This window comes from Thalassophryne amazonica, chromosome 1 (assembly GCF_902500255.1).
Source record: "Thalassophryne amazonica chromosome 1, fThaAma1.1, whole genome shotgun sequence".
Lineage (NCBI taxonomy): Eukaryota > Metazoa > Chordata > Actinopteri > Batrachoidiformes > Batrachoididae > Thalassophryne > Thalassophryne amazonica.
The window spans coordinates 132,514,989-132,536,351 of NC_047103.1; the positions used below are offsets into that span (position 1 = coordinate 132,514,989).

The 21,363-nt window shown below is 39.8% G+C and overlaps 2 protein-coding genes across 2 annotated transcripts in view; both read right to left on the reverse strand.

Annotated features, from left to right (window-relative positions):
• LOC117514278 (sodium/potassium-transporting ATPase subunit alpha-1-like) overlaps positions 1–21,363 on the reverse strand; it is a 348,030-nt gene that overhangs the window by 294,711 nt on the left and 31,956 nt on the right.
• Positions 1–21,363, reverse strand: part of LOC117514295 (sodium/potassium-transporting ATPase subunit alpha-1-like) — a 68,845-nt gene that overhangs the window by 39,960 nt on the left and 7,522 nt on the right. Inside the window, 8 exon segments of the mRNA XM_034174683.1 lie at positions 3,914–4,182; positions 5,795–5,912; positions 7,075–7,209; positions 9,814–9,927; positions 13,182–13,198; positions 13,201–13,268; positions 13,403–13,448; positions 13,451–13,517. Of these exon segments, the coding sequence (XP_034030574.1) occupies positions 3,914–4,182; positions 5,795–5,912; positions 7,075–7,209; positions 9,814–9,927; positions 13,182–13,198; positions 13,201–13,268; positions 13,403–13,448; positions 13,451–13,517 (834 nt within the window).

Here is a 21,363-nt window from a genome sequence, read left to right on the forward strand (position 1 = left end):
CTAGCACAGAACCTTGTGGAACTCCATAATTAACTTTAGTCTGTGAAGAAGATTCCCCATTTACATGAACAAACTATAATCTATTAGACAAATATGATTCAAACCACCGCAGCGCAATGCCTTTAATACCTATGACATGCTCTAATCTCTGTAATAAAATTTTATGGTCAACAGTATCAAAAGCAGCACTGAGGTCCAACAGAACAAGCACAGAGATAAGTCCACTGTCCGAAGCCATAAGAAGATCATTTGTAACCTTCACTAATGCTGTTTCTGTACTATGATGAATTCTAAAACCTGACTGAAACTCTTCAAATAGACCATTCCTCTGCAGGTGATCAGTTAGCTGTTTTACAACTACCCTCTCAAGAATCTTTGAGAGAAAAGGAAGGTTGGAGATTGGCCTATAATTAGCTAAGATAGCTGGGTCAAGTGATGGCTTTTTAAGTAATGGTTTAATTACTGCCACCTTAAAGGCCTGTGGTACATAACCAACTAACAAAGATAGATGATCATATTTAAGATTGAAGCATTAAATAATGGTAGGACTTCCTTGAGCAGCCTGGCAGGAATGGGGTCTAATAAGCATGTTGATGGTTTGGATGAAGTAACTAATGAAAATAACTCAGACAGAACAATCGGAGGAGAAAGAGTCTAACCAAATACCGGCATCACTGAAAGCAGCCAAAGATAACGATACATCTTTGGGATGGTTATGAGTAATTTTTTCTCTAATAGTCAAAATTTTGTTAGCAAGAAAGTCATGAAGTCATTACTAGTTAAAGTTAATGGAATACTCAGCTCAATAGAGCTCTGACTCTTTGTCAGCCTGGCTACAGTGCTGAAAAGAAACCTGGGGTTGTTCTTATTTTCTTCAATTAGTGATGAGTAGAAAGATGTCCTAGCTTCACGAAGGGCTTTCTTATAGAGCAACAAACTCTTTTTCCAGGCTAAGTGAAGATCTTCTAAATTAGTGAGACGCCATTTCCTCTCCAACTTACGGGTTATCAGCTTTAAGCTACGAGTTTGTGAGTTATACCACGGAGTCAGACACTTCTGATTTAAAGCTCTCTTTTTCAGAGGAGCTACAGCATCCAAAGTTGTCTTCAATGAGGATGTAAAACTATGACAAGATACTCTAACTCCCTTACAGAGTTTAGGTAGCTACTCTGCTCTGTGTTGGTATATGACATTAGAGAACATAAAGAAGGAATCATATCCTTAAACCTAGTTACAGCGCTTTCTGAAAGACTTCTAGTGTAATGAAACTTATTCCCCACTGCAGGGTAGTCCATCAGGGTAAATGTAAATGTTATTAAAAATGATCAGACAAAAGGGAGTTTTCAGGAATACTGTTAAGTCTTCTATTTCCATACCATAAGTCAGAACAAGATCTAAAATATGATTAAAGTGGTGGGTGGACTCATTTACTTTTTGAGCAAAGCCGATAGAGTCTAATAATAGATTAAATGCAGTGTTGAGGCTGTCATTCTCAGCATCTGTGTGGATGTTAAAATCGCCCACTATAATTATCTTATCTGAGCTAAGCACTAAGTCAGACAAAAGGTCTGAAAATTCACAGAGAAACTCACAGTAACGACCAGGTGGACGATAGATAATAACAAATAAAACTGGTTTTTGGGACTTCCAATTGGATGGACAAGATTAAGAGACAAGCTTTCAAATGAATTAAAGCTCTGTCTAGGTTTTTGATTAATTAATAAGCTGGAATGGAAGATTGCTGCTAATCCTCCGCCCCGGCCCGTGCTACGAGCATTCTGACAGTTAGTGTGACTCGGGGGTGTTGACTCATTTAAACTAACATATTCATCCTGCTGTAACCAAGTTTCTGTTAGGCAGAATAAATCAATACGTTGATCAATTATTATATCATTTACCAACAGGGACTTAGAAGAAAGAGACCTAATGTTTAATAGACCACATTTAACTGTTTTAGTCTGTGGTGCAATTGAAGGTGCTATATTATTTTTTCTTTTTGAATTTTTATGCTTAAATAGATTTTTGCTAGTTATTGGTGGTCTGGGAGCATGATGCTGCCACCACCATGCTTCACTGTAAGTATGGTAGTGGCTAGGTCATGAGTGGTGCCTAGTTTCCTCCAAACATGACGCCTGGCATTCACACCAAGGAATTCAATCTTTTTCTCATCAGACCAGAACATTTGGGTTCTCATGGTCTGAGAGGCCTTCAGGTGCCTTTTGGCAAACTCCAGGTGGGATGCCATGTACCTTTTACTAAGGAGTGGTTTCCGTCTGGCCACTCTACCATACAGGTCTGATTCGTGGATTGATGCAGGGATGGTTTTCCTTCTGGAAGGTTCGCCTCTTATACTTATGTACATGTGATTTCTTAGTTTTTAAAAAAAAAAAAGCAAAAATCTCACACTTTTTTCACATTGTCATTATGGGGTATTGTGTGTAGAATTTTGAGGGAACTAAAATTCATCCATTTTGGAATAAGGCTGTAACATAACAAAATGTGGAAAATGTGTAGCACTGTGAATGTTTTCTGGTTTCACTGTATTTGCCATAGCCTGCTGAAATGTGAGCACCCCCTTGGTGTTTATCAGTCTTTGGCATCCTCAACACTGAAGCATCTCAACAAAATGACCAAAATATCATAGCTGACAGTCACTCACAATACTCCATAAGCAACTGTTTATTTGACACAAAGTAATTCCAGTCGTACCCAGTACCCAAGACATCCAGTCGCCAACTTTGGACAGTGGCTAACATCCAAGTGTCATAACTAGGACTCTAAAGAATTGGACATATGTTCTCTTGCAGACATATCATCATCACCAAATACCTCTGCCCAGTAACCTCAATACTCCATAAGCTCCTCCCAGATGTCTCTCAATCTCAAAGACTGAGGACCAGAGACAAGAATATCACTGCCGAGATAAGTGAAAGTCTCTACAAGTTCAACATTTTCACCACATACCGATACACTTCTGATGGTTGAGTCCAGGAAGACACTGAAATCCAGGACCATCACAAACCCAGATAACCTGAAACCTCCCTCAGCTTCTCAAATGCTGAAATCAGGGTATCCAATGATTCCACAAAGATCATAAATTGTGAGTGAAGGCATGGTCAGTAAATCTTTCCTTACCAACAAAGGTACCTAAGGGCCCTGTCCCACTGGCGTTTAGGAGGATTTGCAGATGGAATGCGCACAAAAGTGGCCCACATCCGCCAAACAACTGCAATAACTGTGTAACATTCCTGTATGAGTCGGCCGCCATCCGAACACGTCCGTGATCATCCGCAGAGGCACGCATGTCCGCAGCCAGGATTTTTGAGCGGCTCAAAAATCCTGCTGCGGATGAGATCCGCATCACTGCCTGAACACATACTGAAGACATACGCAGGACATACACAACCAATGCACCGCATATCCCCTGTCATCCGCTGATATCCGCAACCGAGAGGTTGGCGTGGCTTGGCGGCGGACCGGGACAGCGTGCAAAAAGATATGACGCGTGCCCAGCACAGCCACAAATCGCCACAGGTCGCAAATGGTATGTCGCGCATGCAGACAGAGTGGGCACGGATGAAGCGAGTGATCATGGTCGCTGTGCCCCTCATAGGGCCGCCTCCGCGGTCGCCTTCGCTTCTGTTCCCTGTTATATCCGCTTTTCTTCCTCATGTATTCACTGATCCACCCTGGGACATTTATCATTTCCGCCCACCTTTGTTGCGGACGCTCAGCTTTTGTCTCCTCATTTCATGCGCAAATCCTCCTAAACGCCAGTGGGACAGGGCCCTAAACACTGAACAGTGTAGGAGTTAGAATGGAGGTGGTTCAAAATGAGGTTCAAAATAAATATGAAAGCATTGGATTTCATACAGAGGTGAAACACTGACATGTCTGTGATACTGTAACTCACAGTGACAGTAGCGAGGAGACCTTCTGGCACGTTTGCGACAATGATCCCGATGAGGAAGATAACAGCCTCCAGCCAACCATATCCAAGGATGAGTGAGAGGATGAAGAATGTCACGCCCAGGAAGACGGCCACACCTGTGATGATGTGGATAAAGTGCTCGATCTCCTTGGCAATGGGAGTTTTACCACCCTCCAGACTGGAAGCCAGTGTGGCAATACGGCCCATGACAGTACGGTCTCCAGTGTTGATAACGATTCCTCTAGCAGTACCTGAATAGAAAGATTTATGGAGTTATTAAAATAAAGAAAGAATCCTACATTTCAAATCATACTAAATACAGAAATAACTGATAACATGCAATGTTTGTACAACTATTTACAGAAATATAAAGAACCAAGCATTTTTTTCTTGCACTACTACATTACTGCAAAATGCTTTCTTTTCTACATAATATCACCAAAGGTTCAAAGGCTGACATTCTGCTGTCGTTCTTTACATTCTGTTATGTTCATCTCATCAATGGAACGACTGTGCTGACCTGTTACTGAAATTCAATGAAGGGCCATTTCAACAAGTCAAAAGGTTGAAGCCTGAATTTCAGGTCATTTTCTGTTGGATCAAATAGAAACCTGGTGCCCTGATTCCACCTGGGGCAAAGGTGGTACACAATGCAACACTAGTGTCATTGCTATTTTCCATCTGATGCAGTTGTCATTTTCACACCCACGCCAGCATTCTTTAAACAGCAAATTGACTTGTGCTCACGTGGGTCTGCTGGTCTAAATCTGAGGTGTGGTTAGGTGCAGAACTGCCGCTTTCATGTTACCTTCACCAGAATGTTTAAACTCTCAAAAACCTGGTCTAAATTCCAGTGCAGTTGATGATATCTTAGGTTTGTGTAATAGCTCAGGCTTTGATCCAACGGATGATACAGTGGCATTGTACTGTGACCCGTCCAAGGCACATCTGTGCAATAATCATACTGTTTAATCAGCATCGTGATATGTCACAGGTGGGGAGATTATCTTGGCAAAGTTGAAGCGCACCCTAATATGTATTTTAACAAATTTGTGAAGATGACCTGAGAGAAATACATCTTTTTGATGGTCTCCCATTGCGATTTTTAATACCTGATTTTAACATTTTTGGGGCAAACAACAACAACAGCAAAAAAACAGAAACCAAAAACAAATGAGATATCCAATTAGGGTCTGGACATGGGTGTAATCTGTTGTCAAAGTGATATTATAGAACATTATGAGCAATCAGGAAAGTTTCAAGAATGTATTAAAAAATTGTTATGACGAGGATAAATCATGATCCACAAAATATGAATAAATGGATTTAATTAGTGCAGATCAGGGTACTCTTGTGTAAAAGCAGATGAAAGTGGATGAGTGGGTACAATATGCAGTAATCAGGACCTATTCCTTCTCTGATAAGAAGCCACCTTCTGATTGTTCTCTGCAATGTCAAACCCATGAAAAGCATGTTTGGCTCTTCAACAGAAGACAGTTTTGAGATGATAATAGAGACATTTTATTTTTTAGAAAAAATGTGGGAAAATACAGAAGTAGCATTGTGTGCTTACCCTGGGGCATGCGAAACAACAATCATGTAATGGGAATCATACGTACTTGGGTATTTTCAGCAATACTTAGTTACACTTGTATGTAAACAGATATAAAACAGGTAATATGACTTTTGCCTCCTATATAAAAAATTGGGACTGATTTTCAGAAATGTGAAATCGTGACAGAAATTAGGGCCAACAACTGGCAATGGGAGGCCACTCTTAGATCTTTTACTTCATTCCATGAAAAATGGAAATTAATACAAAAGTGTTTATATTTTTGTTGAGTATATTTGTTTGTTCTTTACCTTCAACACAATTGGTGGAAAAGAAAGCAATGTTTCTGGTTTCCAGAGGGTTCTCATTGGAGAAGTCTGGAGAACGGGTCTGGGGCTCCGATTCCCCTGTCAGAGAGGAATTGTCCACCTGAAAGGGAGTTAATACAGCAGGGAAAATGTACAAAAATAGGAATCAGTGAAAAGAGAACAACATAAAAAGAATCCAAATTAAAAGCAATGATCTGCATGCTGACCTTAAAGAACTTCTGGAGACAAAAAATGGGAATGTAACATCAAAGAAAAATTATTCAGACAGCCAAAGAAGACAATTTGTGAGCTCAGATATTCACATTTTGGCTTTTGAGCACATTTATCAGACAGCAACCAGTTCTATCAGTAGTACTCCATATCAGATGTTAAACATGTTGAACCATGACGTTCTGGAGTGTTTAATGTTTAATAGTAGAGAAGCTTGAATCTTCGACTGGACTGGGTTGCTTGACGCGAGGATGTTTTGCTTCAAATCGCAGAAGTTTCCTCAGCTAAAATTATTGCTCTGGTCGTCTGACTTCTGTCTGACCATTGTCGAGAAGAACAAACAGGAGCCACAAAAGCTGGAGTTTTGAACCTAACCAGACGCCTCCTACCGAGAGACAGACTGCTATTGGCTGGTGATTAAACAATTGCTTTAATTAGCACCTATTGTGCTCTAGTTAGCACCCTCCTAATGACAGGGTAGCTGTCCCTCCTAACGATGGGACTGACGCCTCTCCTGATGACGTGAATGACTCATTACCATGAACAAAAGACTGAAACTGCTTCGATCTGAGTACCCCATTGTAAACAGGGGACAAAACGTGTCTCAGACCCCCTCTCTGGTTAAGGCTGGGTTTCAACTGTTTCACATAGAATGCTTCCTTGACACCTCTCTCAAACCATCTCTTCTCTCTGGCTAAGATTTTAACTTCCTTGTCCTCAAACGTGTGGTTAGTGTCTTTAAGGTGGAGATGAACTGTAGACTGAGGTCCATTGGTGCCCTCTCTGCAGTGCTGGTATAGCCTTTTGTGTAACGGCTCCTTAGTAACTAGGGATCCTGTCCTCAGGGTGAACTAATTTCTGTCTTAAGGTGTTAACAGTTTTAATGTTTAATGACTTCGGTATGGTCCACTGCCTAATGTTTAAAGTCAAATTATACTTCAACATCAAGTCTGAATGTTCCCAATCAATTAAAATACATGATGTGTATCAAGGAAAGCCTTTTTAAACATCTAAATGTTCTTTCTGTATCAGCACCAACTTTTTGTTCAGACCTTGCAGCCATGAGCAGAGATGATTCGTAAGTCAGCAGGGATCCTGTCTCCTCCTTGCACCTCCACCAAATCACCAACCACCACTTCCTCAGCATTGATACTTTTCTTCTCACCATCACGGATAACCAAGGCTTGCTAAGAAACAAAAAATATACAAAAATATACTTTCATTGCCATAAGATTACATACATTTCCTCTAAAAATGGTCAAACTCAGTTCTCTCTCTCTCTCTCTCTCTCTCTCTCTCTCTCTCTCTCTATATATATATATATATATATACATATATCAGCTACAAAGACGCAAGGTTGTAAAGCTGACGTTCTTTTGGTTTTACACACTGTTTTGGGCATGAAATGTTAAATTGTAATTAAATTTTAATAGTTGTTCGCACTCTAATTTTTGCCATCTTTTTGAAAAAACTGAGTTGAACTTGAAAGTACTTACTTTGTTAGATTTGGGTAAATACGTTGTAAAATTCATTCATTAAGGATAATAAAATTTGATAGGAACTCTAAAAAGACAAAGACAATATCCAATTTACACTAATACAACATTTAACCAGTGTTAAATCATTAAAATTGAAAAATCTTAAAGGAGAGCCTTGGCCATAATTATGGAGTTCTGTGAGTTTATTGAAGCTTCCTGGCCAGAGAATAACTCCCTGGCAAAGTTTCCACCCTGCTACACACAGTAAAAGATTATCTTTCAAATGCGTGGTTGCAAAACGCTGTATCCATTATTGTTCCTGAGCATTAAGCATTATTCTTCTCGTGGGGTTGCAAAAGGCTGTATACATTGTGGTTCCTGAATCTTAAATATTATGATTTGGCTCATTTTGCTGTCATCCTCCCCTCGTATGTACGTACCTTGCATCAAACATTGAACGGGCTATATATAACACCCTGGCAAAGAAAGTTTGTTTGAACTGATTAAATGAATTGACTTCCTGATTGTTTGACAATGTACTGTAACTGTTTCAGAAAGGGGTCTGGGCATTTGCCAGGGCTCAGCTCAATCAATGTATGAATCTTGCGTCTAACATTGGTTGGGCTACAGATAGCAGCCTGGCAAAGTTTTGTAACTGATTAAATTAATTGATTTCTTGATTGTTAACTATGTAATTGTCTCAGAAACAGGTCGAAAAAAATATATATAAACTCATTTATAATGTTTATTTTGATTACAATAAAGTAATTTAAAAATAAATAACACAAGATAAATGTATTTTAGTTTCGAGGCAATACTTCAGATTTACAGTTACTCTTTAATCCTAATGTATTGCACCTTGTAGCACAAAAGCAGCATGGAATATTCCAGAATTCCTTTAAAAAGCTTTTCTGTGTCTAATTTGCATAATTACCATAATCATCAGACTGAAAGATCATGTTTTTTCCTTGTAAATAACTCTGGGGGAAAAAAATAGAGTTGTCATATAGTCAGGGTCCAAACGTTTACGTCTCATATTTGCACTTTTAATGATATATACTTCCACAACAGTAGGTGGCGTTAAATATCTGTGAAATGAATGCACCCTTCAGTACATGTGGTTGTTTTGACGTATACAAAGCAGCTCCTGTTATACCCATGCAGTTTTATTTTGAGAATGGATTGGACCCACATTTATTATAATTTCAACAGTAAAATAGAATAACATGGTGCCGACTGCAAATCATGACGGACGCCTGATACAGATTACTTCCTCAGTCAAGGCTGGTACCCATTTACAGCTGGGTGGACAGAGACAATAAGTGGCTTGGCCAACAACAAGCAGATAGTTTGACCAGAAAATTAACCCAGGTCTATATACGAGGTCTGTCAATAAAGTAACGGTCCTTTTTATTTTTTTCAAAAACTATATGGATTTCATTCACATGTTTTTACGTCAGACAAGCTTGAACCCTTGTGCACATGTGTGAGTTTTTCCACGCCTGTCGGTGACGTCATTCGCCTGTGAGCACGCCTTGTGGAAGGAGTGGTCCCGCCCCCTCTTCAGATTTTCATTGTCTGGAAATGGCTGAATGATTTGGGTTTTTTTTTCAGACAATGAAAATCCGACGAGGGGGCGGGACCACTTCTTCCACAAGGCGTGCTCACAGGTTAATGACGTCACCGACAGGCGTGGAAAAACTCACGCATGCGCACGAGGGTTCAAGCTTGTCTGACGTAAAACATATGAATCAAATCCATATAGTTTAAAAAATAATAAAAAGGTCCGTTACTTTATTGACAGACCTCGTATAGATACACATAGCCCAATTTCTTATCCACAGAACTAACTGCTCTACTGCATCATGACGTTTTTTTTTTCTAATAAAGCAGCAGAATCACACCACATTGTGCACTTTTTTACTTGGGCTTCCTTCTTTTTTAAATCTCCCTCATATCCTCATGGGAATCTCATGGGAAGACATCTGGGCCATTTACCCATCTGAAAAGTTCTCCGATTATGTTATGTCACTGCACAAGCAGTGCACCAACAGCTTTCCCTGTAGAGAACAGACTGACTGCTATGAGATGATGATCAAAGCAGCCAAGGTAGGCCAGTTTGCACTGTTTATTGCACTACGATTTTATGCAAATATAGCCTGTTTTCTCTGTCTTTAATTATCACAATTGTTTTTCAAATAAAAGCATTTTCTTTAAAAATAATTTGATCAATATGTCTTGAAATAGGGGTTGTCTTATAATCAAGGTTGTCTTATACTCAGAACAATAGAGTACACTGAAGGAAAATCTCACCTGTGGGACCAAGTTCTTGAAGGAATCCATGATCTTTGAACTCTTGGCTTCTTGATAGTAAGAGAAACAACCAGTGATGATGACGACAGCAGACAGCACAGCACCCAGGTACAACTGTAGGGACAGTGAACCATTATTATCGGCGGCCTTCATTAACTACATTTTAACTGCCCTTTTTAAATTATTGGATGTGATGTTTTTCCTTGCCAAGCTATGCAACTTAAAATGACTCTTATACTGGAGGATTTGTCAATGGACGACAACATAGTCCAGATCTATTTTCAGACAATGACCTCTCTCTCTCTCTCTCTCTCTCTCTCTCTCTCTCTCTCTCTCTCTCTCTGTCACTCTCTGTCATCAATTTGTTATGAATAATGTATAGCCTTAATAAAAAATATACACAGTGGGAAAAGTTTTGGAACTCTTGGGCTTTTACACATTTAAATTTTTTGGACATCAAGTTTAAAAAACAAAACTAATTCAATCTTCTGTATATTAAGATGTATAGAACTAGACAGTTAAACTCACAGTGAACACCAACTTGTATACACACACACACACACACACACACACACACACACACACACACACACACACACACACACACACACACACACACACACACACACACACACACACACACACACACACACTTATCGTCAACTGCTTATCCAAGGTTGGGTCGCAGGGGACGAGATCCTAACCCAGCAGTCATAGGGCTGAAGCAGGGTACACCCTGGACAGGATGCCAGTCTGTTGCATGGCCACATATGAACAAAGATTCACACCCACACCTATGGACAATTTACAATTTACAATCCACCTAACCTGCATGTCTTTGGATGTTGGAGGAAGCCAGAGCACCTACAACCCCTGGCAAAAATTATGGAATCACCAGCCTCAGAGGATGTTCATTCAGTTGTTAATTTTGTAGAAAAAAAGCAGATCACAGACATGACACAAAACTAAAGTCATTTCAAATGGCAACTTTCTGGCTTTAAGAAACCCTATAAGAAATCAAGAAAAAAAGATTGTGGCAGTCAGTAACGGTTACTTTTTAGACCAAGCAGAGGAAAAAATATGGAATCACTCAATTCTGAGGAAAAAATTATGGAATCACCCTGTAAATTTTCATCCCATCCATGTTTGCCTTTAACAACCTTCCCATGTTGTTTGTATTTGGTCCAGAGTTTAGACACAGCTGACTGTGAACAACCAACATCTTTTGCAACATTGCGTGATGATTTACTCTCTTTTAAGAGTTTGATAATCCTCTCCTTTGTTTCAGTTGACATCTCTCATGTTGGAGCCATGATTCTTGTCAGTCCACTTGGTGCAACAGCTCTCCAAGGTGTGATCACTCCTTTTTAGATGCAGACTAACAAGCAGATCTGATATGATGCAGGTGTTAGTTTTGGGGATGAAAATTTACAGGGTGATTCCATAATTTTTTCCTCAGAATTGAGTGATTCCATATGTTTTTCCTCTGCTTGGTCTAAAAAAGTAACCGTTACTGACTGCCACAATCTTTTTTTCTTGATTTCTTATAGTGTTTCTTAAAGACAGAAAGTTGCCATTTGAAATGACTTTAGTTTTGTGTCATGTCTGTGATCTGCTTTTTTTCTACAAAATTAAACAACTGAATGAATATCCTCCGAGGCCGGTGATTCCATAATTTTTGCCAGGGGTTGTAGAGAGAGCCTACGCAAACACACGGAAACATGCAAACTCCACACAGAAAGGCCATAGGTGGGAATCGATCCATGACCTTCTTGCTGTGAGGCAACAATGCTAACCACTAAGTCACCGTGCTGCCCCAACTTCTACAACATGAAGCAAATAAAATATCAAATCCAATCTAATGAAACTAATTCACTTTTACAAGAAGGTTTTTTTTCTTTGTTTTGTTTTGTAGACACATTAGTGTGCTGAATTCATGAACATTTCCTCATCACTGAATGTGTGTTTGTCTTCATTTACATCAATCATGAAGAATTCCAAACAGTAAAGTTACACTGTTAAATGTAACTCAACCCTTTTCAGGAAAGGGATTACTTCAAATATTTAATTACCATACAGTAGTCACACAAGAGCACGAATGAGCTCGAATGCCATACGAATGAGGATTTGAGCAACAGCTGTGCATATTCGAGCTGCACTTGAATGCCTCATACAGCATTTGGGACATTCATGTGGCCAAAGCATATGGACTCGACATTCGTGTGTTGCGAGCATGTTGGCAAACATTTGAATGGTGATCAAGTTGCATTCTGACTGCCATACCGCATGTGTGTCAAATGTCAAACAGTTCCTGGATCGACACTTCCTGGATTGACAGACGAGATTCCATGGAATCTCACGGTAACTCAGTGGCAAGTTCACACTGAAACAGGAAGTTCCAAATTTTGGTCCACAGTGAAACAGGAAATATCAAATGTTGAATACTTCCTGCTATGGGTGGAGCTACAGCGAAGGCCAGGGTTGCACTGGACTCCCCTGAAATCTGATTGGACACAGATGATTGACATGTCACGACACTACATGTCTGGTTGAAAAGAGCTGCATTTTGAAATCAATGAGTCACATTGACTGCCAGGTTCCTCCTGTCCAGTAGTTGGTGCTGTGTACCACAAAAAGTTCTAATCCAATTTTAGTAGAAGAAGAAAATGTTTGCCTGAGATTTGAACTGAACACATTGTTTGAACCGTGGACTAATAATAACACCAAGTTATATTGGTTGAGTATTATTGTCAGTATTTTAAGCCTGAAATGAGGTCCAGGTTGTTAAAAGCCCCATTCTCCTTTAATTCGGGTTTGCCTTCTATATACACGTTTGTCTCCAGTGATTTTTAAATGAGCAGGCAGCTGTTGATTAAGTAACCTCTTAATTTTATTGTCTGAAGGACTCTCTTAAATTTGCTCTCCTAGTGACACCAGGATGATGCCATTTTCACATAGAAGTACACATGCCATGGAGTGTTTCTCAAGTGTATTCAAAAGTATTGGAACACTTGGCATTTCACACATTTGAATTTGTTTATGTCATTTCAAATACAAATAAATCAATCATCAATAGGTCAATCATAAGAATTAAGGTCAAGGTCACTGGGGTCAAATGTCAGATGTTACTGTCTTCAAGCCCATGGGTGCTATCACCAAGTCTTAAAAAAATGCATCATTTAGAACAAAGTTGTTTTTGTTAAAGGTTCCAGAATGCACATTCCAGTGAACACCAAACTGAAACAAGTTAGTTTTCATGAAGACATGAAAAAATATAAGAAATGCTGCTAAGAAACACAGTGACACATGCTGCAGATGGTGTAACTTCCTTGGAGTGGGTCACAAATCAAATACAATGACATCCTTACGTTATCATTGGCTGGTCATCTTCTGATGCAGCCTGGATGCTGTAAGCCAGGAAGAAGAGGATAGCCCCAATCCACAGCAGCATGGAGGAATCCACCAAACCAACTAACAAGAAGACAAAATGTGTGGATTCAAGGCTTCCAGTGCTGTGACGTACCTCAGCAGAGTGGATTCCTGGATATGTTGTAACTCTTGGCAGAATTCTAGGAGAATTAGAGATGAAAATTGACCTTGTACCTGTTTGCAGAACTTGACCCATTCAGGTGTGGTGGTGGAGGTGTGAGGGCATTTGGACCATCTCGGGCCAGAATCTCTTTGGCCCTCATTGCTGACAAACCCTACAAAAAGGAGAACAGAACATCAGATCCAGACCTAACGGCGGGTGGGTGTGAAAAGATAAATAAAAAATGGTATCTAGAACACTCATGCAGGCGTTAACTTAAGCCAAGAATTGCCAATATTAAAATAAATTAAACTGATTACATTCCATGTTTCTGCATTATCTCATCACCAAACTGTGCATCAGCATAAGGGAAAATACCTGTCATTATAACACTTTTAATTTTTTTTTTTTTTTTTTTTTCTGTAAAATAGGATACTGGGGCCAAAACCTTCAGGGGGAAAGAATTAAGAGCTAGACTCTGCTGTTGTCTTCTTGTCTGAATTAATAAAGACAGCAACAGCATGATTTCCACATAATGCACACAAGCCTCCATTAGCAAGATGCACAGCTGCTGCTTAAATGTTGTGGCTCTGTTTGATCAGTAATAATAGATGCCACGGGAGGTGACTGTTTCATACAAGCAGCAGTGTCCTCAGTGTGGACCAGGACCTAACCCTGTCATTGGCAACAGGTCTACACAAACAACTTGATAATCCTGTCTTTATTTGATGTTATGGTCATTCTGCTTATTTGTTTTTTATGGATTTACACAGGGAAGGAAAATTTTTGGAAACTCACTGACTGACTGACTCCATTAATGCTTTGTTTGCCCTGATAATAACAGGGAAGATGTACGGACATTTACTGTGATTTGTGTTTATTTAGTAAGATGATATAGAAATAGTAAAACATTTAAGTGTCTGAATGCAATTATTTTCAAAAAAAAAAAAAATACAGATTTTTTTTATTAAGAGCAAAGATGGTTATAGATTTAAAAGTCTAATCCTGACAATAATCACTTCCTCATCAAGATATATGCAATCTATTTTGTTTGTTACGTCTTCCAAGGCGGCAATGTTTTCAATCCGGTTGTTTCTCTGTCTATTTGTTTGTATGTCCGACACAATATCTCAAAAGACAGTGCGGAAGATTTCAAAGAAATTTGGTGGAAAAGTACAAACTGAGTCCAGAAAGACAAATGAAATTAAGGATTTAATTTGAAATCAGATGCAAAAAATTATTAATGGTTTTTCATGTCTCCCACTGCAGCCATGCTGCTCTGGACACAACTGATCCCATCAGTGACTCTTTCTCCATGTCAAGCTGGCATTGTGTCAGGAAGGGCATAGGGACTAAACCCTGTGCCAATTCCCTGTGTGTATTTGAACCGGATCCACTTTGGAAACCCTGAGCAAATGGGGGTAGCCAACAGAGACAAAATTCCCATTGATCTTATGTTACTTGGAGAAATAGCGTTTCTTGGCAAGGTATGTATGTGTTTTCTGTAAACAAAAAATAAATAATAAAATAAATGTATAAGCTTCAACAAGTAATATTTGTCATCCACTTGATACTGGGGCTTAGTAAATCAGTTTTGAGACTGATTCACTATGCCCCGATTCACTGTGCCCCAGGTGCATGTGACACAACATGCATCATGTTAGCAAATAGCTGATAGTCTGGAGAAGACATAACACATGCTCATCAGTTGGACGGGGTAGTCTTCTAACTAATAACTATTTTTTGGGCCACCTTTCCTCTGTGGTGAGAAATAAATACAAAGACACTGACATCCACAAATTACTTTTGAAAGGAAAAAACTGACTTCACTTGCCACTTAGGTTTACCCTTAATGTATCCAAAAACAAAACACTAATTATAAGGAGGATGTCTTTATGCATAAAAATATGGCATAACTGCTGCAGCTATAGTTACGGATTCACTTTGCCCGCGATTCACTGTGCCCCAGTTTCCTCTACATGTACTGTTGGAGTTAAGAATAAAGAGCAGCATTTTGTTCTTGGTCCTGTGAAAATGAAGGCTTTGTTTTGGAATTAAACTGAAGCCATTCAGATTTCAGTAGATAATCAGCAACAGTCAAGTATGTAGACAATGAGGGTTGTACTGTGTTGTGTAATAAAGTTGGTTTATGTGTCTTTATCTTTGCTGACACTGTTTGCAACGCATGATTTTCTCCCTTTTTAGTTTGCACAGCAAAGGGAAAAAAGAGTTAAAAGTCCCAGCTAACATTTTGCTTATACAAGGTCTGTTAGACAAAGTATCGTACCTTTTTATTTTTTTCAAAAACTATATGGATTTGATTCATGTGGAGCTGGGACCGCCGTTGTGCAATTTCTCTGGTTATCACAAGAGCTGGACATCAGCCATTTTCGGCAGATTTCACTTTTAACAGAGATTTTGTCATGGAAAGCCGCGCGGAGGTTTCGCGCGTCACGACGGATTTGCTGATGGAGCGAGACAAAGGAACACCTTCGTTTCGGAGTGTTAGAGGACAAGTGGGACATGCCCAGCTCTCCACAATTCTCTTATACTCACTCGACTGGTAAGCACTGAAAGCCCAGATAGGCATGTCCTAACTTGTCCTCTAAGACTCCGAAACGGAGGTATTCCTTTGTCTCGCTTCATCAGCAAATTGGTTGTGACGCGCAAAGCCTCCCGCGCAGCTTTCCATGACAAAATCTCTTGTTTAAAAGTGAATCTGCAGGAAATGGCTGATGTCCAGCTCCTTGTGATAACCAGAAGAAATTGCACACGCGGGTGTCCCAGCTCCACACAGCAATCCCTTTAGAAATGATGTGGTGGTTTCTGCCTCTCGATGGCGGCTCGGAGTGCGGCGCGCCGTTGTGCCATTGTGGGCCCGTCCTTAAAGCTCTGGTAACACTCCTTATTCTCTGTTGAAGCCCGTAAAATTTTCACCGAAAGCCAGATCAATTTTTCGACTGGTTTCCAGCTGCCTGTCTCTAACAGTTTCTGAAAAAATTCTGATGGAAAAAAAGCCCAAATCATTCTGCCATTTCCTCGCAATGAAAAAATGACGAGAGGGGTGGAGCAGTGCTCACTCAAAGCCTGCCCACAGGTGTAATGACGCAACCGACAGGCGTGGAAAAACTCACGCATGCGCACGAATGTTCAAGCTGGCTGCACATAAAACATATGAATCCAATCCATATAGTTTTTGAAAAAAATAAAAAGGTACGATACTTTTCTAACAGACCTCGTACACAGCAGGTTGGGTAGGATTACTGTTGAAATGTAATCCAAAAGTATCAGATTACAAGTAATCCAAATACTGTACATACAAACATGTAATCCACATGTATTCTTTCAAAGTAATCCTACCCATCACATCCAGAAGTATTCACAGCCGCTGTACTTTTTCCACTTTTTTTAATGTTACAGCTTATTCGACTCACAACACCCCATAAAGACAACATGAAAAAAGGTTGTATTTTTTTATTTTTGCTAATTTATTAAAAATTTAAAAAACAACAACTAAAAAATCACATCGACATTCGTATTCAAAGCCTTTGCCATGGAGCTCAAAAATTGAGCTCAGGTGCATCCTTTTCCATGAGCATCATTGAGCGTTCCTACAGCTTTAACTGGAGTCAACCTTGGGTAAATTAAGTTGATTGGATATGATTGGAAAGACACACCACCTGTCTGACAGCACAAAACAAGCATGACATCATAGGAATTATCTGTAGACCTCCAAGGCAGGAGCGCTGCCATGGATGTTGGGGCCATGAAACAAAATCCTACTTGGGCCACCCCCCCCCCCATTATTTTGTCAGTATAATATTATATCAGGGTCTCACTGGGCCCCTGTCAATCATGGGCCCCCAGAATCCTTCTCCTCTTCTCCCCCTTTTTGGCACCCTTGCCTCCCGAGACAGGATTGTCTCAAGACACAAATCTGGGGGAAGGTACAGAAACGGTATAAAAACGGGTATTTTAGTATTGTGTTTTATTTTGTATTTTTAATACATTTGCAAAAATTAAAACAAGACTTTTTTCATGTTGTCATTTGTGGGGTGTTGTGTAGTAGGAGAAAAACGGAAACTAAAAAGGAACAAAAGTGGAAACGTGAAGTGAATACTTTCTGGATGCACTGTGTTATGTACTTCTATATTGCAGTGCTGTATTTAGCCACTGGGTACCCTGGCAACTTTTTTAATTTTTTATTATAATTTTTTTTTTGCCACAACAGATTTGGTAGATAAACTGGAAATTGGAGTCAATTTTATGCCAGTCATGCTCCCCTTGTGCACTTCCAATTCTGTTGCAAAACATGCACAGCTCCTAGTGTTAACTCAGCAGGATACAATAATGATATAATATAATAATACAATAAGAACCCCACCACAAAAGGTGGCGCAGAAATTGAGGGGGGTTTGTTTTAGGTTTTTGTTTGTTCTTGTTTTTTGTTTTAACAAACCGAGTGGAGGAGGGTAGAGGGACATTTTTGCTCATCTATGTACAGGATTGGGTTGCAATGGATTTACATTTAACCAGGAATTTAATAATCAGATTACCAAATACGAGTAACTGTAGTCAGCCCATATTACATGGAAAAATGTGAAATCAGATTGGAGTTACATTTTCAAGATTGCTTGATTTCTTTTTAATGATTAAAATGTGGTAATTTTGAAATTATTATTATACCTAATCTAATGCTCCACAGTGTTATTAACTCATCACCTTGATGTCAACTAGAAACAGTTCTGCCCACGTTGCCACTAGAGGTCATCGTCAACCAATGTCTCTTTTTTAAAAGAGTCTAATTAAAATGTTTGCAAGTAGAAGAAGATAATCCGCAGTCCGTCCACACCACAGGAAAAACACAGCGTTCGATTCCTGGCAATATCATCATCATTTTAAAATTTGTGTGTTTTGTGTTGAAGTAAATTACATTTTCAGAAAATTGAAAGTGGGGGGTACTTTTACAGACTGATACAGGTGCTCCAAAACATTTAGTGTCACACGAGCACCCACTGTGCCCCAGCCCTCTCTTCTTCCCCATCTATCAATTGCATCAAAGAGAAGGAAATGCCATTTGGAGCTCTTTAGCAGCTCAAAGGGCTCTCAATCTAGGAAAACAAAGACCTTTGTCAATTCCCAGAGGGTGTTCACTACTACTGAATTTTTATGAATTTTGGCAGCTGTTTCACAGGGATGGATTCACATGCACTAAACATGGACGGGTGCAACGCAGCCGGTTTTACTATGTAAAGAAAGGATGGAAACACTCAGATGACATCACACATGATTCTCTGCATAGGACACTTCACTGTTCACTGCTATATTTCTGTTCAAAGTTTCACTATATTACTTTTACATGTGATATTATGTGCGCATCTGGCTAAAAATCTGAATGCATTAATACAACCCCTGGCAAAAATTATGGAATCACCGGCCTCGGAGGATGTTCATTCAGTTGTTTAATTTTGTAGAAAAAAAGCAGATCACAGACATGACACAAACCTAAAGTCATTTCAAATGGCAACTTTCTGGCTTTAAGAAACACTATAAGAAATCAAGAAAAAAAGATTGTGGCAATCAGTAACGGTTACTTTTTTAGTCCAAGCAGAGGAAAAAATATGAAATCACTCAATTCTGAGGAAAAAATTATGGAATCACCCTGTACATTTTCATCCCCAAAACTAACACCTGCATCATATCAGATTCTGCTCGTTAGTCTGCATCTAAAAAGGAGTGAAACACACCTTGGGAGAGCTGTTGCCACCAAGTGGACTGACATGAATCATGGCTCCAACACGAGAGATGTCAATTGAAACAAAGGAGAGGATTATCAAACTCTTAAAAGAGAGTAAATCATCATGCAATGTTGCAAAAGATGTTGGTTGTTCACAGTCAGCTGTGTCTAAACTCTGGACCAAATACAAACAACATGGGAAGGTTGTTAAAGGCAAACATACTGGTAGACCAAGGAAGATATCAAAGCGTCAAGACAGAAAACTTAAAGCAATATGTCTCAAAAATCGAAAAATGTACAACAAAACAAATGAGGAACGAATGGGAGGAAACTGGAGTCAACGTCTGTGACCGACTGTAAGAAACCGCCTAAAGGAAATGGGATTTTACATACAGAAAAGCTAAACGAAAGGCATCATTAACACCTAAACAGAAAAAAAACAAGGTTACAATGGGCTAATGAAAGCAATCGTGGACTGTGGATGACTGAATGGAAGTCATATTCAGTGATGAATCTCGAATCTGCATTGGGCAAGGTGATGATGCTGGAACTTTTGTTTGGTGCCTTTCCATGAGATTTATAAAGATGACTGCCTGAAGAGAACATGTAAATTTCCACAGTCATGATGATATGGGGCTGCATGTCAGGTAAAGGCACTGGGGAGATGGCTGTCATTACATCATCAATAAATGCACAAGTTTATGTTGATATTTTGGACAATTGAAAGGATGTTTGGGGATGATGAAATCATTTTTCAAGATGATAATGCATCTTGCCATAGAGCAAAAACTGCAAAAACATTCCTTGCAAAAAGACGCATAGGGTCAATGTCATGGCATAGGGTCAATGTCAATGAGCAGATCTGATTTGATGCAGGTGTTAATTTGGGGGGATGAAAATTTACAGGGTGATCCATAATTTTTTCCTCAGAATTGAGTGATTCCATATTTTTTTCCTCTGCTTGGTCTAAAAAAGTAACTGTTACTGACTGCCACAATCTTTTTTTCTTGATTTCTTATAGTGTTTCTTAAAGCCAGAAAGTTGCCATTTGAAAATGACTTTAGTTTTGTGTCATGTCTGTGATCTGCTTTTTTTCTACAAAATTAAACAACTGAATGACCATCCTCTGATGCCGGTGATTCCATAATTTTTGCCAGGGGTTGTATATGTTCATACAGTACTGATGTTAACAACGTGTCAGTTAGGAATGCACCGATCCACAATTTCTCACTTCCGATCCAATCCCGATACCTGAATTTGGATATCTGACTATACCAATACTTTTCCGAGCCGATACCAGAGCTCTGTTTGCTTTAATATTATTATTTGTTGTATGGCTGGGGGGCCTGGCTGCCTTTTTGTTTCTGTCTTTTGTTTTTCCTTCCAGGTGGCTTGCATTGGGACTGAGTGGCTGTGTAGCTGAGTTATCAGGACCTCACCCTGATCACCTGCGGCTCGTCAGGACTCACAGCTGTGGTGCATCTACATGGATTGGAACATGGTGGCATTTAAGACTGGAGTACACAGTGTGTATTTGCCAGAGACTCGACCTTGTGACCAGACGGGTGAGATCGTCGTCTCGAGAGCCATCTCATCATCAGTGGATGCAGAGAACGTCCAGGTTTGATGCATGGTCTGTGAAAGAGGAGGGGGTGAGGTCTCACGCTCGTCAGCACACTTCCTGAGGTACGTTAGATTTTGTGACTAACATTTATACAGTCAGTAAATATGGTGTCCCTCACACCTTTATTATATTGAGCTGTATGTAGTCGTTTAATCAGCTTCCACTGCTGTGAGTTTTGTGAACTGGATGTTCCATGCCTGCAGGGTGGGAAGCTGATTAGTAATTAAGCCAGGAAGTGTTTGCTGTTTGTACACCTTTGAGCGTTCTCTCTGTGTGTTGAGTGTGGACTCACATAATGATTCCTTCTTTCACAGACTCGGTTTGTCGCGGCCACCTGGGGGTGTCGGCGGGGTCCTTGGTCCGAACCAGTTTCTGGCTCCGGACCGTTAGCGCTGCTGGGAGCGCACCGCAATCCACCACGCCAGACCGCGCACTTTTATATTTTCACAGCACTGTTATGTTCATTAAACTCTGTTATCTTTTGTACCGTGCTCTGCTTATTTATACTGGGTCCTTCAAACGCTGGTCGGTTTCTCCGGGCCTGCGGTCCGACACATAACAATTATTATCATTATTCTTATTCTATATGAGGATTTTCTTAAAAAGGAGACCTGAAAGTTCAGCTACAATTTGCCAGAAGGTGTATCTAAAATGAAAGCC